The 26,275-nt window shown below is 41.2% G+C and overlaps 1 protein-coding gene across 1 annotated transcript in view; it reads left to right on the forward strand.

Moving 5' to 3' along the window:
• Positions 1-8,585: 8,585 nt before the first annotated feature.
• The window catches only part of LOC146990401 (E3 SUMO-protein ligase PIAS1-like), a 66,458-nt gene continuing 48,768 nt past the window's right edge, over positions 8,586-26,275 (forward strand). Inside the window, exon 1 of the mRNA XM_085772704.1 lies at positions 8,586-8,674. Coding sequence (XP_085628830.1) covers positions 8,651-8,674 — 24 coding nt within the window. The 5' untranslated portion in view covers positions 8,586-8,650. The remainder of the gene's footprint in view (positions 8,675-26,275) is intronic.

The raw sequence follows: 26,275 nt of genomic DNA on the forward strand, positions 1-26,275 counted from the left end.
TTGTGTCTCTTTGTGTTCAAGCTTTTTGTCTTTGTAGTGTTTTTTGGCCTCTGATCTTGTTGCGCTGCATCCCACTGGCATTTCTCTTTGGTTGTTTTTTGTGTCTCTAGTTGTTTTATGTCTCTCTGTGGTTGTGTCATGTCTCTGTAGCTGTGTTGTGTCTCAGCTGTTTTATGTCTCTCTGTGGTTGTGTCTCTCTGTAGTTGTTTTATGTCTCTCTGTGGTTGTGTTGTGTCTCTCTGTAGTTGTTTTGTGTCTCTTTGTGGTTGTGTTGTGTCTCTCTGTAGTTGTTTTATGTCTCTCTGTGGTTGTGTTGTGTCTCTCTGTAGTTGTTTTGTGTCTCTCTGTGGTTGTGTTGTGTCTCTCTGTAGTTGTTTTATGTCTATCTGTGGTTGTCTTGTGTGTCTCTGTCGTTGTTTTGTGTCTCTTTGTAGCTGTTTTATGTCTCTCTGTGATTGTGTTGTGTCTCAGTTATTCTCTGTGGTTGTGTTGTGTCTCTGTAGTTGTTTTACGTATGTCTCTCTGTGGTTGTGTTGTGTCTCTGTAGTTGTTTTATGTCTCTCTGTGGTTGTGTTGTGTCTCTGTAGTTATTTTATGTGTCTCTGTGGTTGTGTTGTGTCTTTGTAGCTGTTTTATGTCTCTCTGTGATTGTGTTGTGTCTCTGTAGTTATTCTCTGTGGTTGTGTTGTGTCTCTGTAGTTGTTTTATGTGTCTCTGTGGTTGTGTTGTGTCTTTGTAGCTGTTTTATGTCTCTTTGTGGTTGTGTTGTGTCTCTGTAGTTGTTTGCGACTCTTTGTGGTTGTGTTGTGTGTCTTTGTAGCTGTTTTATGTCTCTTTGTAGTCATTGTGTGTCTCTTTGTGGCTGTTGTGCTCCTCCCTGTCTTTGGGGTAGTTTTTTTTTTACTTCTCTGTAATTGTTTTGTGGCCACCTGACCCTTTGAGCCCCTCGGCACACATGTACCAATAGATCTGTTCCATAATGCATCTGTGGTGATAAGTGGAAAACAATCTGTCCTTACATGGTGATTTCAGGCTATTCTCCAACCCTCCAAAGTTAAACTGCAAACTGAGTCTGTAGTGAGTTTAAGGGCAGAGGGCCTGAAAGCTGCTGACTAATGACATGATAAATTATTTCATTATAATTTCATAATTATCAAAACTTTAAAATTTAAAGTAGGACTTAAGGGGCTCATTGAAAATGTGCCCTGTGTTCTCACATTGCTCCACGGCGCATGGCATGACACGCAATAATAAACTAAACTAAACTAAACTATACACACACAAAAAATTCAAAACTGTTTCACTTTGTGGTCCTTACCAATTACAAAATACAACATCATTCACAAAAGTACAAAAAACACACAATATGAAATCACAAGAAGATGCTGAGGAGAATAATGTTTCAAACAGGTGAGATATAAAACAATGAAAAATATTTCTTACCTTGTAGATCTGTGATTTCACATGACACACACTTTGTTATCATTAGCAACATCTCAAATCAAACTTTTTCTTTTTATATGCAAGTTTGTAAACTGTTTGGATAATGTGACCACAGACACTGTGAGAATATTCAAATTAATCCATCCTCTGACAGTTTGTCATATTGCTTTCTCAATGACTGACATAATGGATTTTTTGCATGTAAAAAGCAGGACTGCTTTATGGCAATCCTGGATATTTATATGACATTTTTTGTAATTTTTCTAAATAACCAGTCTTGCTCACAAAATGTACCTAAGCATCAAAAGTAAAATCATGTAGCCTATTATGGCCCCCGTGTCTGGTTTTGAGTTTTTTTTTATTTATCATTGATGCATTTACATGTAAACTGCTTTTATAATATTATAGCTGGAGCTGCTTCTTAAACTATCCTAGTTTGTGATATTTAAAGCAATCGTGTGTTTTAAAAGTGTAGAACCACAACTTTCATTATGTAAAATGTTATTATGCACATAAAATACCAATTCATTGATATTTAACAGCAGTATTTTCTGTCGTCATATGTCTGTCATTTTATCTATAACCTGTTTATCTGCTAATCTTTTATTTGGTTTCCTGTGGCTTCAGAAACTATTCAGACCCATTCAGGTTTTTTTTTTTTTTTTTTTACATATTATATTGTAGATTTAATTTGAATCTCATATACTGACAAAGTGAAGCATGTTCTTAGAAATGTGAGCAAACTCAATAAAAACCAAACTTAAATCTCTCATTTGGAGATACATTCTTTGGCTCTACTTACAGCCTGTTTCCTTTAATTAACCCTGAGATGTGTCCATAGCTTGGCTGGAGTCTAGCTGTGGTAAAACGAAGAAACTCTCTGTAGACCTCCATGAGAGAACTGTGGTCAGATACAGATCAGGGTAATGGTATAAAACCATCTCTTAAGTAAGAGTTAGAGTTTGAGGGTTAGGTCCTCTGAAATATAAGAAGTTTGGAAACACCTATAGACTCCCCTCTCTGAGTGACCTGAAGAGAGGTGACAAAAAGAACCCAACTTTCACTGACAAGAGCTTCACACGTCCTCTGCAGGACAGCCTGCTAGAAGGACAACCATATAGAGTTCCCTATGTCTGCTGAGCACCAGGCCCTGCTCGTCTCCTGGCTAGTAGCATCCTTGTGCTGAAGCATGGTGGTGCTGCTTCTGTCCTCTGACCTTGAATGGGGCCAAAGTAACAGACAGAAACCCTATAGAACAGCTGTGGAGGGACCTGCAGATGGAAGGTCACAGACTATCAGAGCCATTTTTCCTTAGAGTTTGAGAAGATGTGTCAAGAAGACTGAGGATAAACTGTCCAAACCCAGGCCTGCAGTTCCTGTTGTGAGACATGGGTAACTCAAAACTGTAACTGGGACACAGACGCTTCTGTTAAAATACTAAATTAAAGCTCTGAATATACATGAAGAACAATAATGGCAGTTTTACACGTTCTCAGTCTTAAGTGTGCAAAAAGTGCAGGGTTTGAATACTTCACTGTATTTTATTCATGCCACAGTATAAACTGTGTATCCAGTAGTGTTGTACATGTTTGTGGAGTGAGTATACCTGAAGTGCTTTTACACAAGCAAACAAACATTAAATCAATGCACTGTAATAACAAACATTTCAAAAGCAGAACAATGTTTTTTCTTGCTGTGGGGCATATTGTCTCTCAGTATTTGCCGTGTGCATTAATGATTAATCATTTGCTTGTATAAACATGTGCGGTCAGCAGACACCTGTCCCATCACTGGGCATCAACAATACAACAGATGGCAGCAATACATAATGATATAATAAAAACCTGTGTGATTCTCTGTGTATAAAACGAGCAGCACAACTAGTTTGTCAATAGATTATTTGTCTGCACCTTGAGGGAAGAAGCATTTTCTGATAATGGATTTGGGCATAAAGCCTAATGCGTTTTGGTATTATAGTGAATTTTTGTTCAGGATGGAAGTGTAAAACCATTACTGGTCCTCAAAGTGGGGGGGGGCGTGTCCTCCACATTCAAATGATGCAGGGGATGGGGGGCTTGGATGACAACTGGGTAAACTGGTGAAGGGTGAATGAATAGGATCAATGTGGGGGAAATTAACAAACACAAATCTTCTGGTTATTGTGTTATTGTGTTGACCTTTATTTCACTCAAATCCAATAAGGATCATTTTTCATTGTTCATAGAAGATCTTTGGCTTCTGGAGACAAAGGTGATGGGAACAAATAACTTACGGGCTGTATCACTGACGGGCTGCATGTACTGAGGATTCAGTTCATGTTATTTTTGATTCACCTTCATTTGAAATGATAGGGCGCCACCTGCTGGTTCACCCAGGACTAACTCTTTTACCTCACTTGGAGTTTCACCCTGATGCAGCTCTCCAGTGTCCAATCTAGACTTTTTATCCAACTTTACTTAAAGCTGACTGAATGAGAGAAGCTGTAGCATTGAATAAGTATAAAAAGTATTTTTAATTAAGTCCCTAAGTGAACTGTGTGTGTGGATTTATAACATGAATTTTACAAATACTCTGGTCATAAGATTTCAACACCTCTCTTCTTAATCCTTTGTACCTTTAAGATTGTATGTAGTCATTTAAAGTTTCAGTTAAAGCAGAAGTAAGTGGAATATTTGTGTTAATATAAGTCTTAAATAGTTATATCTTCCGACGGGAATCACTTATATAGAGTGTTTGGTCCGAAACACGGGTCTGTCAGTCACTCTGCTCTGCTGTAAGCCGAGGAGAAAACTTTCCTTGTATCCTACAAGCTTTATCCAATGAGGAGAGAGAACGGCATAAAGGGCTGTGTGTGCAGCCAAGGGATGCGCGTGAATGTGGTGACGTAGGGACGAGGACCAATAGATCCATGACAAGGGCAGGGGCTGCTAACTCCATCGGCTGACGAGAAGTTAGCCAAAACGACTGGATTGCTTACTTCTGCTTTAAGTTTTACACTATTTCTTTTCTTTTTATTGTTTGTTTGTCTTTTCAATATAATAAAAATAACAGCTCAACAGAAAAGAACAGAACATGCTACAGGCAAATGGATACAGAATGTGAAGTTGGAGTGGTGGAGTACCATTCAGAAAAGAGGGGAATTAAAGCATAGCTCTGATGCAGTCCATGAATGGCCTCCAGATTTTCTCAACGTTATCAGAGGAGCCATGAATTGTAAATCTTAATTTCTCAAGTTCAAGGAGCTGCATCACTTCCCTCAGCCACTGAGTCCAGCTCGGTGGATGAGGATTGTTGAGAAGGATCAGTCTCTGTGCTAACAAAGTGACCAATTTTGTTATTTCAAGCTTGGTTCCAGAAAGATTATTATTGTTCTCTCCCACTATGCCAAAAAAGGGCTATCCGTGGATCTGGCTGGATCTAGCCAATTTGAAAACATCTGATAATGTACTGAAAATTGAGCTCCAGTAGGTGTGCAGATTGGGACAAGGCCAGAATGAGCGCATCAGATGGTGAGAGTCCACAAGTTGGGAACATTTTAGAGAGTCTAACTCTGGAGAAATGAAGGTGATGCAGTATCTTAAATTGACTGACGCCATATTGGGTGCAGATTGAGACCAGTGCAAATGCTACTTCAAAACATTCTCCATGGTCAAGAAAATTTAAATCCTTCAGTCATTTTTTGAGGCAAAACGTAGTCAGATAAAAATCTGAAATATTAGAATTTGCATGTATGAGAACTTCATCATCATCAGTTACTATAAAGGTTTAAAAGTTTCCAGGAACAACATACAGAGGACAAAGTTTTATTTTCCTCACTTGTAGCCATAATCCTGGTTTTGTCTGTGCTTCACAAAAAAGCACACTGGTATTAACATTGAAAAAAAGGCGTGCAAATACAGTAATGAACTCGTAAGAGATTGATCAACAGACAGACATTAGTTCTGGTCAGTGCTGTCTGATGGAACACAATGTAACATCTTTGTTTGTCCCTACCAGCCAGTTTCTAACTTCTTTTCTATCTCTGGTCTCAAGCTGAGGGTTATTTTGTCTCTCATCTCTCTCTCCAGTGGAGATTCTCCATCATAACTGCTCTAACCATGAAGTATGAGTCACTATAGAAAAAGAAAGTACCAATCAAAATGCCCCCCTCAGCGTGCAGACCCATACAATGCTTTTGATCATTTCTCTCAAAAGGTTTGACAAGAAGTAGCCTACAAACCCTCCCTGAGCTCAGGCTCTTGTTGTGGACATGAGGCTCTGACAAACTCCTTTTATTCTCGTTCTGCTTTTTACCTATTTTAAAAGAAAATCTAAAGTTTCCAATGATCCGTCACCTGTGCAGAGAAGGAATAGTCCATCATAGATACATCTGCTACATTGTATAAATCCTTACATGTTATCCAGGGTTATGTCACTCTGCAAGAACATATTTGTGCTTGTTCACACAAAAAAAAAAAATCAAGGCCAAGGTTGTTTGTTGAACAAGTCTGATGAATTTCATGTCTACATTTGAGACTAGAAGTGAAAGTTTTTGAGCCCAGAATGTAACTTTTAGCAGTTGATAACCTAGACCAAGATCAACTGTATATAGCCTATGTATTCATATCTGCATTGAGGAACTAGCATTTGATGCTATTACAGAATAAAGTAGAGCGCTGACTGTCTGCGATGAAATATTGTTTGCAACAAATGTTCAAGGTTAAAATCTGCAGTTAGTATCAGTATTTGAAAGTAGGCATGTCAATTGTATCTTTATTTTTTTTTAAGTGTATTCTTGTGCAGGATATGAATATCTCCATAGCTAGGTTTTCTCATATCAGCAATAGCTCCAGTTTCTCAGTACCTCAGTGGTAACTGTGGTGGTTTGTCTTGTTCCCTGTTTTATTTTGAAGTTCCTGTCTTGTCTGTGAATACCTCATGTGTCCCACCTGTGTCTGATTGCACCACATGTGTCTTGTTGTGTATTTTACCTCAGTGTTTCCTCATTGTCCATTAGTTTGTCTGTTGTCCATGCTCTCTGTTGATGTCCTGTGTCTTGGCCTCAGCTTCCCTATGTGTTCTTGCCTGTTTTGTAAGTATATGAATAAATAAATATCTTTTTCAAGGTTCACTTTACCACTTCACTTTTTGTGGTCTTTATTTGGGTTTAGTTTTTCATAAACCTGGCTGACAGTATCTATTGGTCCAAAGTAACCAGACAACGGACACTGACAAGATGTTGGTATTTAGTTTTCATTACTCTGAAATCCACAAATAAAATCCAGTAGTAAGACAGGTAATATGTAGCTAAGTGTACAATTTTTGAGTACATTGTGTGTTTTTTTTCTTTCTTTTTCAGAAAGAGTAGATCTACTACACTGGGTCAGATGATCTACTCTGATCTTCCACTGTATGGATTCTACAGCACCATCCAGTCTGTAACTCAGTGGTTCAGTTACAGGCTGGATGGAAGAAAAGATTTAACTGTCATTGAAGAAGAACGAATTAACTTGCATAGCAGACATATCTGGACCAGAGGTGTGTCTGTGTTGGTTATACAGGCCTGTGGTCTGGGAGAAGGTGCACATGTTCAGATGAGGGACTGGTGGTATAGTTTTAAAGATGGTAAATAAGATGTTAATTAATATTTGAGACAGAGATGAGATGAGAGCAGTAGAGCAAAGTCACTGAAAAACTAATGGAAGAGCTTTGAAAGTAACTCAACTGTTGACATCTAAAAAGCCACAGTTGAGATTTATGATTTTTTTTTTTTTAAAAAGCACCAGTAGTAATATAGGTGGTAACAAACAAAGACAAACTTTTTTCTATTCTAGGTAGCAGTCCATCTGTAGGCCTGCTAACTTTCTGGAGCTTCCAGTTGCATCTAATCTTTATTAGTGGAGTCTGTTCAGCATGAGCTTACTCCATGACAACTGTGGACTTGCATTTATCACAGTTAACAAATCAGTTTCAGAATAAAACTGTTCCTCACTGTGATTGTGAACAATGAGACACATTTATTAAGTGGCGTCCTTCAACTTACAGCAAAGTATAAGCGAATGTTTTAAAAGCTACTCAAGTAATCACATAGTTTATCACATCATTGCTCAGAGAGCAAACATTCAGTGAGAAAAATCCACTGACCCTACAGCTGCTAAAAAAAAGAGATATTCTCATTGTATTTGGTGAATGATTAAAGTAGAAGTAAGCGATCCGGTCGTTTTGGCTAACTTCTCGTCAGGCAATGGAGTTAGCAGCCCCCACCCTCGTCATGGATCTATTGGTCCTCGTCCCTACGTCACCACATTCACGCGCATCCCTTGGCTGCACACACAGCCGTTCATGCCGTTCTCTCTCCTCATTGGAAAAAGGTTGTAGGATACAAGGAAAGTTTTCTCCTCAGCTTACAGCAGAGCAGAGTGACTGACAGACCCGTGTTTCAGACCAAACACTCTATATAAGTGATTGCTGTCGGAAGATATAGTAACTATTTAAGACTTATATTAACACAAACATTCCGCTTACTTCTGCTTTAATGTGGGAAATTAACAACACTTAATGTTTTCATCATATAAATGTGTGAATATGGATGAGATCTGCAGAAACTGGAACACATTTCTGCTGAGTTTGTAGATCATGTAGACATTAGATAAATCATAGGAGCAAGGAGCATTTAGTAGCCTACCAAACTGACAAGTAACAATCAGTGATCACTGTGATTCTATTCCACATTAAAATGTACCATATTTCACTTTTGATAATGATACTGAGAAGAAAATGTAATGTAACAAAGGTAGGCCTAGCTATTTAGGTGCAAATAACAGGTAATAACTAGGTTACAGGTTCTGTAGGCAGTCTGTTCTACCTCCAGCGGTGCAGTTTACTTAGAAGAAAGTTTAATTTTAGGTTATTTTTACCCATTTAGCAAAATAGTTTGTTAGAGGATGGTAGGCTATTATTATCTAGGCCTATATAAAACTAAATAGGAATTTCAGTCATTTGATAAACGTCCATAAAAGCCTGAGTGGAGCGCCAATGAAGATTAATATTAATTAGCCTACACATTGTTCTATTCTGTAACATTTTACACCACGGCGAAGGTGTTATTTCCCTTTTATCGTTTGTGTCCCTGAACGCACCCCCTCCCGCTGTGTGCGCGTTCACGCTACGCTCTGCGCGTCCCAGTCATGTGACAACACTTCACCACGCCTGCGCATAGAAATACAAGATGGCGGAGAGTGCGGAACTGAAGGTAAGGCGCAGCCTGAAATCATTTGAAATTTACTCGGTTGCCGAGCGTTTGATTGTGTAGAGACTCTGCGGCTCAGTGAGCTAAAGCTCCGGGGGCCGAGCCGGGGCCGGCCCCGGGGTCGGCGGCTCCGACACGGCAGCAACTTCACTGAGCAGCGCCAGCGCCAGGCAGCGCTTGCAGGAGCGTGTTTATGTTGATGTTGGTTTGTGTGAACGGAGCGTTTTCTCCAGCACACCCGGCGCTGGCGGGGCGGGACTCACTTTAAAACCGTCCTGTGTGTGTTGGTTTAAGTTGCCGGCGGCGGGGCGAGCCTCGGGGTGTAGACTGTCCCCGCTGGCTGCTGTTTTCGGGAGAGATACCGCCAGCTCCGGGGCGTCTGTCGCGCCGTCCGTCGGGCTCGGTCCGGCGCTGTCAGTCGGTCTGGATGTGACAGCGGCTTCATGTGCCGCTCGGCTCATGTTTGAAAAACACGCAACCTGCCGAGCAACCATCGCGATTGGTCATTGGCGCTCCCATTAACATCACACATTAATTAGTATTGTAAAAAAAAAAATTAAAAAAAATTAAAAACCTTACTGCTACCACACACCGAGTCCGTCTGCAGCTCAACTAACGTTACCTGTTGATAGTCGCATAATAACAACACGCCTCTTCATGCACAGGTGAAACCAGCCGTGTGTTCATTGGGTCAGGCCTGGATCCACATTATTAGATCAATTCATCTCAAATTAATTAATGAGGAATGTGCACCTCTGGAAAAGAAGCTCACAGCTGGAGCCCTCTGCTCCAGACGATCCGCCCCCACTGCACTTTGAGTGGTCATACATGTGTGGAGTTATTTACACTATAAAGGCACAGTGTCATGTAAGGATGCGCCTGCACATCAGCCACATGTCAGTCTGACCCGTGTGTGTGTGTGTGTGTGTGTGTGTGTGTGTGTGTGTGTATTTCCAGAGTTAAAAGGCTTGTCATATCATCTGTATGAAGCATATTGTCAAACACAGCTGTGAGATCAAACTGAGAGCCTGTAAGGCAGCAGGTTCATGTAGAGAGAGCAGTAGGTGGGTGGGTGGGGTGGGGTGGGGGTCAGTGATCAGACATGCACCTTGATGACCCTTCACTTCACATCACAGCACAGCACAGTGTTGGTGCAGTTGGTCGCTCCAAAAACCATGTTTTAATGTAATGTTGTAAAGCCGGGTTGGAATCTATCTAGCAGTTATTGATCACAGTCTTGGGCTATTTTTAGACTGTTCCCCCAGCGTGTTGCTGTGGATCTATACGTGCTCCTTTGTGCCAGCTGCTGCTCAGCTCCACACATCCTACTAGCTGCTGTTTAAGCCCCACTGCCTGTTTTTTTTTTTTTTTTGACAAACCCAGCATCTGTAATATTTACAGGCTTTCTTTGGTTAATGACGGTCACAGGCCAGTCGCTGTGGAGAGGTAGTTACAGCTTCTTGTTCTTCTTCTTCTTCTTTCTTTTCTTTTTTTTTTTAACTTGGCTTGCTGTTTTTCATTATTGTGGGGTAGGGCTGCAACTAATACTTATTTCCACTGTCAGCTCATCTGCAAATTATTTAGTAGATCCACACAGTCTCAGGGAAAAAAAGAGAACTGCACAAGTCTTTATTTGTCTGATAAGAAACCAGAAACCCAGACACAGTTTATTATCACAAAAGAATATGAGGTTGCAAATCATTATATTTGAGAGGATGTTTTATTTCTTGACCTGGACAATCTGAAAATGACTCAAAACAATAGTTGCTTGTTGACTTGTTGATTTATTTATCTTTTTATTACTTTTATTACAGTGTAACAGAACCAGCTTTCTGCATCTGAACATACCATCTTGAGTTTCAGCCAGGAGATAATATCGGCATTTAATTGCATCTTTCTATTTCCGCACATTCTGTATATGAATCAATCAGTCAGATTGGCAGATTAATTGATGGGAGAAATGATTGTTATAGTTTCAGCTCTGAGGTTTTGGACTGTAGCTCACACAGACAACGCCATGTATTGTTATGGGTTAGCCTATATTTGGAAGAAAGAAACAATGATCCGCAGATGTGCTCTGTTGTGACTGAGGGTAAAGGTGATGTTTGTGGGATGTTCAACTGAAAGCTCCCTCTAGTCTGTTTGTGTGAGTGTTAAAGTTGCACACTTGACTTGTGAGAAGTGTGAGGAGACCTTGATAGACGCACAATTTAACTATTATATTCACAGCATCATATGGCCACTGTAGAAGTACTGAGGGCTGACACACACACACACACACACACACACACACACACACACACACACACACACACACACACACACACACACACTGGCCCGGGGTTTTGTTTAGAAACCAAACGAATGAGGTTTGGATTTGCAGTGACTTCCTGGTGACTGAGCTGGCTCCTACTAACCTGCTATTTGGTTTTACAGCAGCCACTCACTTATACATTCCTCTAGATAAAATAGACTGACTAAGTGAGTGGTCCAGACCATCATGCCTGATCCTCATCTCACTTAAAGACAGACCATAGACGTGGGACACTGGAGCTGCACTTATCAGTTCTTTTCACTGTTGAATATTTATTCTCCATTCATTGTTTGATCTATAAAATGCAGAGAAACACCCGTTAGAATATAAAGCTGACATCTCCAAACACTTATTCTGTCCAATCAAGAGTTAGAAAAACCAAAATTGCAAACTGGATGGAATGGCTTGAAACAAGCTTTTCCTTTTTGCTTGGAAAATCCTGCAGTGATTTATCAATTAGCAAAAGAGTTGCTGATCAATTTTCTGAGATTCGATTAATCCACTAATTGGCTCAGCTCAAGTCCAAAACCCGGAGACTTTTACTTTACTAAGATCGAGCCTCAAATGCACACAAATGGGAACTAAAAAAAAACGTTCAGTCATCAAAGTTATTGGTCCTTCATTTTTTTGCACATCAGTTAATTAACTAATTGTTGCCGCTGTGGACGACTGAGTCGTCTTACAGATGATTTGTTGGTCAACCATGATATTTTTAACTCAACTGAAAGAACCGAGTCAGATTTATTTAATCTTGACTCTGTCCTCTTTATAGGTGAAGATGTGGCGAAATATTCTGATTTGACATTTTCCAGATAGTTAATCTATTTTTAGGTTTGTAGTAAAGGACCAACAGGTCTGAAGAGTCAGCTTCTTCAGGCAGCAGCTGAGACCTCTGTACTTGACAGGGTTAATGTGGTTATGTTTTATTGTATTTAATGTAATGGAGGCTTATATTTAATAACATGCATTTTTTCAGATCTGTGTACTGCAGACACAGGATGGTACCATGACATACAGTGATGAACAGTTAAATTAACATCAAGGCGGAGCAGAGCCGTGAGCTGCTCAGAGCTATGCTACGTAGGCTAATGGGATTTCTTGGTTTCCTTCATCAAACTCATCAAATACACAATCCAACAACTCCAAAACGTTTTGGTGGACAAGTTGTGACCTACACATTCACCACGATATGAGATAATAATGGAACGTTACAAGACAGAGTTGTTTTAGAGGTAAATGCAGAGACTGCTTGCTGAAAAACTGCCTCAGATCGGAACGCGGATCAGCGGTTTTGCATGAATTTAGTCTCGTAACATTCCGTTGTTATTTCATAGCATAGCTCTGAGCAGCTTGCGGCTCTGCTCCGCTGTTCTAAAAATTCCTTTAAAGAACCTTTTCTCCTTTTTATAACCTGCCTATACTCATTAGGACACAAACGTATAAAATACACGTGATCTTTTTTCCACACCTGAGATCAAAGTGTTGTTATAATGAATCAATTAGTCTCCTCTGTGCATGTGAACCATCTGGGGCTTTTGTCAGGCGCCATAGGAGCAGAGAGCTTGAAACTGTGATATTGAGCACTGGGCTGACAGCGAACATACAACAGTGACAGTGTGTGGCAGGAGTCGCCAGCCCACCACAAAGACACAGCTCTCAGGCTGTGGATGCAGAGAATATTAATGACAAGGGAAGGCACAGAGGAAGACAACAGAAACTTTACAGAAACATTACAGTGCTGCAGACTGTATCAAAACATGGACTTATAAGGCTGCAGCTAATATTTGTGCATCATTTCAGTGGATTAAAACATTTTTCTATCAATGATCAGGAGGCAGTGACGTGTTTCCAACCAAGAGATTCAGTTTGGAAATAAATTAGTTTCTGTTAATCATCAAACAGCTTAAACTCTTACTAACATGATCATTTAGCCTTGACTTCCTTATTGTTTTGGTCTCTCTAATGGATGTTTGTCTTCCACAATGGCAGTATGAGGCAAATTATCCAAAAAATTGCAGCTTCAGATTGCATTCTGCCAATTTTGGCACAGCAGCTTTTGATTACATTTCAGTGAACTGTTCAGCCCAGTTTGGTCTTTGCCAGCGAAAAGTGAAATCTGTTTACACCCCTCCCATTCTGGATATGCTTCAGGTGAAGTCAAATGTCTTGTTTTATTGGACAGGTCAAATAGAGCTTCAACAATTGATTGATTAATCGCACAATAATCGATTATTATTGGGACAACGAGGAGTTTGTATTTGGTTATAAAAGTCTCATATTAATGTGGATGAATCTACATTACCCACACTTGTTAAAGCAGAAGTAAGCGGAATGTTTGTGTTAATATACTGTAAGTCTTAAATAGTTATATCTTCCGACAGCAATCACTTATATAGAGTGTTTGGTCCGAAACACGGGTCTGTCAGTCACTCTGCTCTGCTGTAAGCCGAGGAGAAAACTTTCCTTGTATCCTACAACCTTTATCCAATGAGGAGAGAGAACGGCATAAAGGGCTGTGTGTGCAGCCAAGGGATGCACGTGAATGTGGTGACGTAGGGACGAGGACCAATAGATCCATGACGAGGGCGGGGATTGCTAACTCCATCGGCTGACAAGAACGTCCGGATCGCTTACTTCTGCTTTAATGGGTCCATTTTCGATAAATATATTGTTTTATCTTTTATAGTTATTTTGATATTATTATTTAGTGGTCGACTCGCCCATGCATTTCCTACTTTCGGTTTCCCGGACGCTGCCTGGTGGGTCATGGGAATAACGCCGCCGAATCGCCGTTCATATCGGAACTACGACGGTATCTGATCGTCTTTCAACCTCCAACTTTCATTCTTGATTACAGTAATGAAAATATTCTTTGCAAATGTTTGGACTGTTTTGTGCTGGTCCAAGAATTTCACCGTGCGCGCGCGCGGAGGCTCATGGGAAATGTAGTGTGAAAACACTTAGCTTTCCAAAACTCCTCGTTGTCCCTTTTAATTAATTAATTTAATCAATCGCCAAGTATTTCGATAATAGAACAATCGGTTTAAGTAGTTTCTTAAATGTGAATATTTCTGGTTTCTTTGTTCTTTTATGACAATAAACTGAGTTTCTCTTTGGTTTGTGGACAAAACAAGACATTTGAGGACGTCATCTGGTGGTTTGGGAAACACTGGTTTCAACATTTTTTAACATTTTATTGACCAAACAACTAATCGATTAATCGTTTAAATAATCGACAGATTAATTGATAATGAAAATAATGGTTAGTTGCAGTCCTACAGTCAAACCCTCACAGCTGAGAGAGGAGAGAGCTGGGGAATGATTATGTTGATTATGACTGATTCATTGACTAATTAATTCCACCTGTGATCTGGAGTACATTGGTTGTATATTGTCATCACTGAAGTGGTGCATATAGAAGTCTGCGACGCGGCGGCCCCAGAACACAATTCAGTGCTCTGTGGAAGCCTTCTGATGTTGCCAGGCCCCCAAATGTGTCCTGTTGCATTGCATTTTGTTTCACAGGAGTCCCGATCCGCCTCAGCTTCTTTGAACTGTCTCCTCTCTTCTCCGGAGCTGCTGCAGCAGCAACCTGGCAATACAAATAACTGTCTGCGCGCTGGCGGCTTATAGGTGGAGACAGTCTATTTGTAGAGCCTGTGGCTAGGTTAATCCCTAATGATACAGGCCTTCATCTCTGCTCCCCTACATCCTTTCAGCACCTGCCTATTTCCCTCATTGTCATTGTCATCATCGCCGCAGTCAGTCTTTTTTTCTTTTTTTTTTTGCTTTTAAAGAGAATTAGATGTTCACATTGGAAATTACCAGTGTGAATGATAACTGTTGTCATCTGTTAGTTGCGTTTCAGCCTCGCATCCTCGTGCAGATGTACCACGAGCGATTCTGAGCTGGTACCAGGCGATGAGAGAGAGAGCAGGGCAGGAAAAGTACGGAAATGTAAGAATCATATTGGTGAGAGGCAGATTAAAGATTTATGGCAGAAGGAGGCGCGAGCTGGTCTGGTGCAGAGACGTCAGTGGTGCCAGAGCTGGAACAAACCGTTGAGTTGGTTACCTTTTTCCTTCTTCTTCTTCTTCTTCTTCTTCTTGTTTAGTGAAGTTTATCAGCTGCTGCCGGATGAAGATAACAACCAGGGCTCAGTCACCTCGGCCGCTCTGATTTATGTTCCTCTCCACCACCATGTATTCAGCTCATGCTGTTACTGTCGCTCCTTCTGTCCTGTGAGAGCGCATGTTGTCTGCAGTCATCGACTTTTTAGGCTAAGCTTTTTTCTTAAGTCCTGTGGTGATTTATTTTTTTTTTGTTACGCAGGCCTGTTGCCTTGGAAACGTGTCACATTTGAGATGCACATGGCTAGGTAGCAGGGTGTTTTTTTCAGCTTTTTTTCTAAATTCAATTGTGTGTTTCCAACTGGAACAGACAGATAGGCATCACTGAGCTCCCTCTTGGCAGATTTGTAATGTTTCTTTCTTTTTTTTTTGTAATTTTGGAATATCAGAGAGATTTTGGTGTGAATCAAGAGGAATAAACGATTTAAAAAAATGTCTTGTGAAAAGCCTGTCACCATAAAACATGTTTTTTTTTTTTATCCTGCTGCAGGATTTAAGAGTGTGGTGTGTTTTGTCAGACCCCCCCCTCTTCCAGCCCATAAATCTCCACCAGACTCGCACTGCTTTGTGCAACCGGAGCGTCGTGAGTTTAGTTCGACTTTCACTTTTTGTAATTTGTGACTCATAATTCACTTATGATCTGAGGCAGCGTTGCCTGCGGTTTGTGCAAGACATGACATCCAGATTAGCTGCTGTCTTCCAATAAATCTGGAGCCCAACTCTGACATTTCACTGGCACGGGGCGGTGTGTTTGACGTTACGCTGCCGGTAACACACCTGATCACACCTACACCACGAGTTACACAAATAGAAACAATCATTTAGGAAGAATTTGTTGCATCCTGCTGCATAAATTTGCAAGTTAATGAGGAAAAAAACTATGAAACATCTGCATGGAAATAATTACAGCCTGAACAGGGGAGACAGTAATGAAAAAACAAAAAACAAAAGCTTGGACAGAATACTTCATTAAGATTCATTCCTTCTGTCTATTATATGAACAAAAGGAAACACTTTTAATTAAACAATTTGTCTAGATTTGTTTGTCTAGATGTATCAGGCTCTTATAAGAACCAGGAAACAACGAAGTGCTGTCTTATTCTGAAAAACATACTAAAAAGTATTCCGACAGGTTTTTCTTTTCCCTCCATTTGGAGAGTTGGAAACTGAGTAAAATGCCACTGAATGAAAAGAAAGACACTGCACATGCCCACCCGGCTGATAGTTTCCTCTGCTGTCTCTGCTTAACGTCACATCATGACACCTGCAGCCCGCTGCCCTTTTGTCTCAGGCAAAGTGCTGATGTGTGAATGTGTGTGTGTGTGTGTGAGGGAGAATGAATCCAGCCGGTAAAGACGTTGCTATTGAGTCCTGAGCGGCAAACCAAAGGGTTAATTGCTAATAATAGAAGAGAGCGCATGCCATAGCCTCTCCAGTGACCTGTAACCTGAGGGACTGCAGCTTAAGACACTGATTCACCAAACACTCCTCATTCTTCAGGAAGTGGCCGGCGGAGAGCAGAAATTCCCCTCAGTGTTTTTAAGCAAACAGCGTTTGTGTGCTTTGATGGAAGGAAGGAATGAAATGAAAATGTTGTGATGATCCAGCAGGTCACCGCGTTACCTGTGGAATAACAACCGCACGGGCAAAAGGTAGATACTTTAACTCCACAAGGAGTTAAGGCATCGGCTAGTTTATTCATCAAACCAAACCACTCACTAAGACGACTGAAACACCATAAGAACTAATACCAACCACATGATAACATAACATAAGCAATAATGACTGGCACGTTACCTTTAAAAGGTAGTTAGTTATAGTTACTAGTTACTTTCCCCAAACAGTAACTGAGTTAGTAACTGAATAACTACATTAGAAACTAATTACCAGGAAACGTAAATATTGCGTTACTTTTTTATAAAATGTTCAAATATGTCAATTTACTGGGACCGCCCCCCTAACCTCCCGTTTATCTGGAGCTAACCAACTCGACTGGTTGATGGACTGAAAAAAAAAAGAAGTATATAACGTGTATATTTTTGTGATTGGACTTCTTGAGTCAAGTAATGACTCTTTTTATTGTCAGTATGGTTACGGTGTTACAACGGGGGAAACAGTAACTTTTTTGATTACTCGTCGTTACTGAAAAAAGTAGTGCTGTTATATTATAACGCCGTTATTCCCATCACGGATAGCAGGCAGACACAGTAATAGTAACATACTGTAAGTGATTGATTTTAATTTAAAAGTTAGAACCAAACAACAAGGGACAAAAATTGACAGAGATGAATCTAATGAATTAAGACACAGGACACACACATTTCTAACTGACAACGATGCACCCAAGTGCTTAAACAGTTTCTTACTGATGCATAAATCAGGAAGACAAACAGGTAGTGACAGATGGGATAGAAATGTGGACCAAAGCCATGTTTTATCACACAACATTCCTCACACAGTTAGAGCCTTCTGGGGCCTTTCTCTGTGGAGTTTGCATGTTCTCCCTGTTCCTGTGTGGGTTCTCTCTGGGTTCTCCAGCTTCCTCCCACCGTCCAGACACATGCACATGAGATTAACTGGTGACTCTTAAAGGAGAACATTTTTGTATATCGAATTCATCCATCCAGACAACAGTCAAACATAAACACATGGCCGAGCCTCTGCATGCATATTCTCACACTGATCCTGCTCGTGTTCACTCTGATAGTGTTAAAGGGATAGTTCAACATTTTGGCAAATTGGCCCATTGCCATGATCCCTGTAGTTTTAGCAGTAGGTTCATTACCTTTATCTGTTGGTGCAAGCTATTTTTAGAATGGCCGAGCCAGGCCGCGAGCTGCTCAGAGCTACACTACGGGGGCTCATGGGATTTCTTGGTTTCTCGCATCAAACTCATCAAATACACAATCGAACAGAGAACGAGAACGAGACAGAATGCAGAGACTGTTTGCCGGAAAACTGCCCCTGACAGGAACGCGCATCAGCTGTTTTGCATGAATTTACCTCTAAAACAACTCTGTCTGGTAACGTTCCATTATTATCTCATAGCGTGGTGAATGTGCAGGTCACAACTTGTCCACCAGAGCGTTTTGGAGTTGTTGGATTGTGTATTTGATGAGTTTGATGAGGGAAACCAAGAAATCCCATGAGCCTCCGTAGCGTAGCTCTGAACAGCTCGCGACTCTGCTCCGCTGTTCTAAAAACAGCTTGCACTAACAATTAAAGGTAACGAACCTACTGCTAAAGGGATCATGGCAATGGGCCAATTTGCCAGAATGTTGCACTATCCCTTTAACTGAAACTCATTAACCAGCCACAAACCAATGATTGACAGAGATAAAAATCTTGTGTTCTGAAAAGACAAGTGTCTGTAAACACAACACACATTAAATCCTCTGCTGTGTATAACCAGCACCGTCACCTCTGCTGAGCAGCTAAATAACGAATAATAACCAGACTTAATAATGTATAAACAGATTAGCAAAATGAAAACGCACAGCTGTTAACAACAACCTCCTCCTCTTCCTCTGCGTCCACTCTGATCAATGATATTAACAACAGGTAAGAAAAGGGGGTCTTGCAGAGCAGACTCTGAGGCCAGGCCTGGGTCCTGAGCAGAGCGAGCAGCTTGTCTGCTGGTTGCTCAGAAATAGCAGCATGTGGACGTGCTGTGTGGCGAGTCTGCTGCTCAGTCTGTTGACTGAGGCCTGCTCAGATGGTCCTGATGTCCTCACATGTTTGAACAATATAATTGATTCGTATCAGTCACAGTTATCACTGTCAGTTAACACCTAAGTTGTAAATTATGGACAAAACTAATACACACATAGATACTGTAAAAACATTAAGGGATGAATCATTGATCATTGACACCAACTGCGACAGAATATCATACTGTTGTGGGTTTTCCCCCAGTTATCCCTAAGTGAGATGGACTGATCCAGGACCAGTACTGAGCATTTATCTTGCGCATCGTTAGGTTTAAGTTCCACACAGTCGACATCTCGTGTTGCTCTGGTGGCCTGACCTGTGGCAGTGCAGTGAATGAGGTGGGAGGCAGCACCACACTACACACAGCTCTCAGTGCTTCTGTCTGCTGCAAACATCAGAGTGTTAACCACAGGTGATCGGCCTCAGAAGCAATAGTAATTCTAATCTAATGATCACTATTGGCATCACTAATTACCACTTCTGTGAAAGTATCAACAAAAACCTATTACAGTCATCATAAAAACAGCTTTCGGGAGAACAATTGTGTAATCTCTTTATCTCCTTTTATGTATTTCCACCTTTTATTTGTTTTATTTATTTTATCTAATTAACTGTAGCATCCTGCATTTTAATTTGAGTCCTCCTCGTCTCATTTTATTGTTGTAGTCTTGTATTGCCTGTGCTGCTTGGGCTGTCATCTCCTATGACATTTATATGTGATTTGTTTTCTGTGGTCTTTATATCTGGCTTTTGTCAAGCACTTTTTAAACCTGTGTTTTTAAAGGTGCTATGTAAATAAAGTTATTATTATTATTATTATCATTATTGGCAAATTGCTGTACGTTTGACACCCGAGTGTGAAAATGACATAGAAGACAGAGGAGGTATATTGTTGAAATGTCATGTATTTTTCTCAAGAAATTTCAGGTTGTTATGTTTTACTAAAAGGACAGTTCATTAACTGTAAATGTCTTTCTAATGTACTTGTTCTTTTTATTATTTATTTTTATTTTAATGTTTATTTAACAGGGACAATACATACAACATTGCCACAGAAAATGTGATACATAAGACCTCTAGCTTCAGCTAATTTGCAGTCTTTGGCCCTGGTCAGGCTTTAAAATAGAATAAGATATACTGAATACAATAAAAAAAAATGCAATGATACGAATACAGTGAATAATACAATGAATAGCGCTAAAACAAATGGAAACATTTCGACTTCTTGTTATTTATAGGTTATTATGCTGTTATTTTACTGGTCTGGCCAAGTTGAGGTGAAATTGGGCTGTGTGTGGCCCCCTGAACTAAAATGAGTTTGACCACCCCTGCATTAGACTGAACATGTGCTGTCCTACCTGTGTCTGTTTCCACTAAGTGTAGATAGTGATGTAAAATATACCATGGTGCACTAGTGATAAGCTAACCACTTCAACGGAAACTGTGCGTGGATGCACAACAGCTCTGTGCAAGTGCAGCCGCTCACAGCGCCGCTGCCTCGTGTTGACCGCTGTCAGACGTCCATTGGTTAAGAAGCCTTACGCACGACGTGCCACGTCGGTGAACCACTGTTTCAGTCAGTCAGTACTGTCTGTGACTTTCAGTATGACTTAACAGGTTGTATCAGTATCCAAGTCCGCCTCAACAGCCAGTGTAAAGTTAAAACATTTACCCGTAGAATAGAATATTATAGAAATATCACTTTTTGAAGGTTCTTTAACATATATTTAGGTGTTTGTCTTGACTTAATTCCGGCCTCCAAAATGTGAGAATTGACAAAAGTCAGTAATGTTCAGGCTCCCTAGGTTGAAATCCATGTGGTTTTATGAGCTGTTCCCTCAGTTGTCTTCCAGTGATGTAACTAGTTTTTGAATTTGCATAACACCACCCCTACCTGGTACCGGTAGAAGGGGCGGGGCAAGCAGTGGTTCATTTGCATTTAAAGGGACAGACACTGAAACCAGCCTTTCTGAACAGGGCTGTTTAGAGAGGATGAAAAGAGCTGTGATGTTTGATCCTTGGGGGATTTTGACCAAAGCATGTCACAGACATGTCTTTAAGACACCTTGGAACTATTTTGATTTGTGGAAAATGGCCATAATATGTCTCCTTTAAAGTAGTAACGTGAATACACAATATAAAGCTGCTATCTCAAGAATACCAACCATCACACTACACCTCATATATATTTTCTCAGAACCAGGTATGATCTGTGACGGACTTTCTCTCTGAGGCTGTAATTTATTAATTAAGTTAATTGCACCTGCTAATGGGGATCCTAATAAACTTAATTAATTAATATGCTTACAGGGAGAAGGTCCCAGCGGGTCGTCCAATGATCAGAGGGTTGGTGGTTTGAATCCCGCTCTGTCCCGGTTGCTGCCATAGTGTCCTTGGGCAAGACACCTTACCCTCCTTACTCCTGATGGGTCGTGGTTAGCGCCTTGCATGGCAGCTTCCGCCATCAGTGTGTGAATGTGTGTGTGAATGGGTGAATGTGTGAATGTGATGTACTGTAAAGCGCTTTGGGTATCGTTTCAGGTAGAAAAGCGCTATATAAATACAGACCATTTACCATTTTACTCAAATGACAGAAGATTGGTTGAGAGACAGTATTACTTGACTGTAGTGCAGCCTTTCATGTAATTGACCACATACTGTTAATTAATAAACTCAGATGGAATGGTTTTCACCCCAACAGCGATAGTATGGTTCTATCTATCTACTTAAAGGGATATTTCAACATGGCAAATTTGCCGATTGCCATAATCCCTATAGTTTTGGGAGTAGGTTTTTTACCTTTAATTGTTGGTGCAAGCTGTTTTTAGATTTTCACAAATCACTTCCCCCTGGTGCTGGAAATGCAACAATATCCATGTGTTCTGATGATACAACAATATACAGTATGTACGCCTATCAGTGAAATTTTAAACAAAGCATTGATTGCAGTATTGGAATCGGTGCAGATTAGTTTTAAACATACAGAAAACAAAAAGCATTAAATTTGGTACAAATCATTCATCGAGCAATAAACTCAAGTTAAATCTGATGCTTAACAATGTAAATGTTGAGCAGGTTGAAGAAACAACCACAACAAACAAAGCTCTTGGGTGTCAACAATCTGTCATGATATAATAATATAATACATATACATAATATATCATTTCAACACCATGGGGGAAGCATATAAAGCGTTGAGGAGTGATGTATTATGAGCATCTTCTGAGCTCCACGTTTGGTTCAGAGCTAGAAAAAATAATCACTGGAATAGCTTTCCCTGCACCGTGCGTCATGGATTCGGCAAGACCAAATTGCAGCACATTTTTCCCATCATGCAGCTGTAGTGACCGAGATATGTGCAGCAGCAGAGTAGGAATTGATTTGGGAGACTTCATTCAGCGCGGGCCAGCTGCCTTCTTTCTTTGAATGAAGCTCAGAAAAACGAGACGGCAGCAACGCAACTGCAGGTCCCGGGCCGAAGCTCCGACATCAGAGCGCCACAGCCTCTAATGATAAAAAGTCATGTGTGCTCTGTGCCAGGAACATGTTTGCTGCACGGCCCCGCAGTCACAGGTTACTGCCTCTGCTGCTGTTCCCCCCTTCACTCTGGAGCCGGCCTAGCCGACCTCCATGGGGATTAAAGGCCGCAGAGGGCGAGAGCAGCTCACTGGTGTCTTTCTCCTGCTCTTCATCTTCTCTTCAGACCAGTGCAGCAGGATTAGGGCATGGAATGTCTTCGCCCTCGGCCCTGTAGCTTCTGTTGTGTCCTTTCTTCAACACAGGGGTCAGCGATATGGCATTTTGCCCTCCCCCAAGTCTTCGTGCCAGTTTGCCTTTGTGCCATTTTTTTTCCTGCCAGCTTTGTCTTTGTTCTCGTACATGGCACCAGAACAGTTTTGTTTGGTTGCTATACCGAGCAGCGCGTATACCTGCACTGTTTGGACAACTTTTTTTACACCGTTCAGCCTTGAAAGAGACAAGTTTTTAAACCCGCTAACTGCCTGTGGGAGCTGTGTACGCTCAGGTGCGGTCACTAATGATTAAAGGAGAAATCATTCTGAACTCGGTCCAGTTAGGCTGGATGAACCGATCCCGCTCGCAGGGGGGGGTGGCCCGATCCATATTTCTGTCCTAAACTTTGTCTCTTTTTGTTTCATCTGTAGTGTGTGTGTGTGCACTAGTTGTGATAGCACAGAGGCAGGAGGGAGAGAAAACAACAGGCAGGAGGTATTTCAGAGTTAAGCCTGAGTCAGAGAAGCTGGAAGGGCTGAGAGGAGGAGGAGGAGGAGGAGGAAGAGGAGGTGGGGGGAGGATGGGGAGGGAGCTGGCACAGAGTACACAGCCCTCTAGCCCGAGAGTGGGAGCTTTATATAATGGCCAGGTAGTGTGCACCCCCTCCCCTCCTCCTCTCCCTCATCCACCTACACAACCTCCACACACCCACACACACAAACGCACACATCCTGCAGAAACTGCTTGGCACAACATTATTAGCCCTCACCATCTCCCAGTCTCCTGGGACTCAGAAGAACTGCATTACTGTTCACCTCCTCAAAACCAACTAAAGTGCAAAAGATTTTTTTTTCTCTTTCCCAGCTCTGCGAACAAACGTGTGGAGCTCAAAGGGAAAAGATGTGGGTCTGTGCTGCTGCTGCTTCGGTCACGTCAGGTTTAATGGGCAGCTTCATCTCGAGGGGGCACCAGCGGACGTTTTAGACTTTTACTATGCTCCATTCAGTCTGATGCCGAGACGCAGTTAAAACTCACGGCGGCCCTGCGGGGAATTTAATTTAATCCCATTGACATTTAAATGTCATTTACATAAATACATTCAGAGGAAGAGTTTACACATTAAGTTAACTGAGTTATGGGTTTCTAACAAGGAGCGATGAGACAAAGTGCCTGATAAAGAGATTAACATCTGTGGGATTGAACCTCCTAGTGCTGGAGAAGTTTAGCCTCCTTTATATATATATATATAAATGTAGATATTTGATCAATTGGAACCCTAGAAACCATCAGCTTCCTCAGCCAGCCAACTAACTTAACACAGAGGTTTCGCTGCACCTCAACACGGCTGCCAACGTTTTCTGACTAATCTCTTCAAGTGTAAAACATCCTGATGCTGCTACAGGCTGCGAGTGAAGAGTCGGGATCAAGGTGTGGTGCAGAGACTCCTGTTTCACCACGTTACCTCTCAGTGTCGTCATCAGTGGAGGGAAAATATTTATGGTGTACTGTGTCACCTTAGGCAGTGTTAAAAAAAAAAAAAGCTAGCCTAAATTTGTCTTCCTACGTGGGCTAAATCTGTACCGGGACATTCCGGTCTTGAAAGAAGGATTTTTTAAAACAGAAACAGAGTTCATCATCATCATCCTAAACACTCTTCATCCTTGGACACTTGTTTTCAGCTTGTTTACAGGTTTATTTCCACATGTAAGTGTCATTGCGTGCACATCATTTGATGGTCATGGGACTAAATGGTAGATTTGAGATTTTCCACACACACACTCATACAAACCAGCCAACTGACCAGCACATGCGATCTCTGAGAGGTTAACGATCTCTTGTGTTGTGCGTGGGTCCTGATGAGTGTGTGTGTGTGTGTGTGTGTGTGAACTGTTATTGTCGCATGCTAACCCTTTGTGTGCCAGATCTGTGGCGTGCATGCTCTCTGTCTCTGTCTCTGCTGTTTGCATGTCGACACAGTTGAAGTGAGCCTATAGCATGATAACAGCTTGTGTGCTCTGCACATAAGTTAATCTGCAGTTTGCACTTGTCTGTGGTCGATTCCCCTTTGAACATTTGAAAGCTGATTACGTGCGATGACATTTAAGACAAAGAGGAACACAAATCAATGGCAGACCTTTTTCACTCAAGATGTTTCACACCAGAAAAGCACAGGTGCAAATGAAGTGAGTAATGGCTGCAGCTGCTTTTGGCTCTCTAAGTTTCTTTAAGTTTGAGTTCTCTATTGTTTATAAGCAACCTAAAGCAACATATATATGGCTTTGTTTTGCATTGGTGGCACAAACAGTAACATTTAATTGCATCAGTTTGTGCTTTGAGAAATTGTAAATGGAATTTTTCCCATTTTTTCTGACATGACATGATTGTGTAATGTGTCAGCTGCTGCGACTCCTCCATTCTGTCACATCCCTGAGGTGTGGAATTGGGTTTAGGCCACTGAGCTATACTCTGAAGAGCTATAGTTGGAGATATTTCACAACATGGTGCATTATCATGCTGTAAGCCATGGTCAATTTGTGGCCATAAAGTGATGCACATGGTCAGCAGCAACACCCACATAGACTGTGGCATTCAAATGAATTCAGATTTCTTTGGGAATAAGGGGACCAGAATGTTCCAAGAATATGTTCCCCACACCATCATACCAGCAGCAGCAGGAGCCTGGTGTGTTGACACAAAGCGGGTTGGGTCCAAGGATTTGTCCTGTCGACTCCAGATCCTGACCCGACCATCTGCACGCCTCATTAGAAACGCAGCTTCATCAGACCAGGTGGAGTTTTTCCAGTCTGCAGCCGTCCAGCGTTGGTGAGCCTGTGCCCACTGCAGCCTCAGGTTTCTGTTGCTGGCCAACAGGAGAGGAACCTGATGTGGTCCTCTCCTCTGCTGCTGCAGCTTCAATGTTTCGTCAGCTCACTGCAGCTGTGAAGAGTCACTGTTACCTGCATCACCAAGTAATTAGTTATTTTCTCCTAAAAGTAACTGAATTAAAAATATTGATTGATTGTTTTATTTAAGGGTCATAATTTTTCTTGTTTTGTGTGCCCAACCCACATGGGCTTATAAGACACTAAGCATTTAAATACATACATTCAAGAGTGGCTGTAGCGTGTCGTCTTGAAGGAAAAGAAAGGAGAATAAAGAGTAAAAAAAATAAAAAACAAGCAGTAAAAAAGTAACTAATTACCAGGAAAAGTAACTATTGCGTTATGTGAAATTACTTGGACTCGCCCCCCTAACCATAACCCTAACCTCCCGTTTATCTGGAACTAACCAACTCACTCAGTATTCTCAGTATTCCTCCGCACAGGCAGGCTCTGCGGTGCAGTCTGTGCTGAGGAATACTAAGAATACTGAGTGAGTCGGTTAGTTCCAGATAAACAGCTTTTTTCCGACTCGTCGATGGACAGGACAAAAATGTGTACATAATGTCAAGTAATGTCAGTAACGGTAACAGCATTATAAATGGGGAAACAGACAACAGTAACTTTTTTGATTACTTAATGAAAAAAGTAGCAGCGTTAGTAAGGCCCTTATTTTATAATGCCATTATTTCCATCACTGGTTGTGTCTGAACATTGGGCAAATATTCAGGTGTGCATATTAACTGTACAGTTTGTCGGAGGAAAAATAAGATCCAAAACAGGGCCAGTTGCGATCAAGGATCCTTTTATTCCAACATGTGATAAGTACAAAATAATG

This window comes from Trachurus japonicus, chromosome 3 (assembly GCF_045865225.1).
Source record: "Trachurus japonicus isolate A0001 chromosome 3, Traja_1.0".
In the NCBI taxonomy this organism is placed as follows: Eukaryota; Metazoa; Chordata; class Actinopteri; order Carangiformes; family Carangidae; genus Trachurus; species Trachurus japonicus.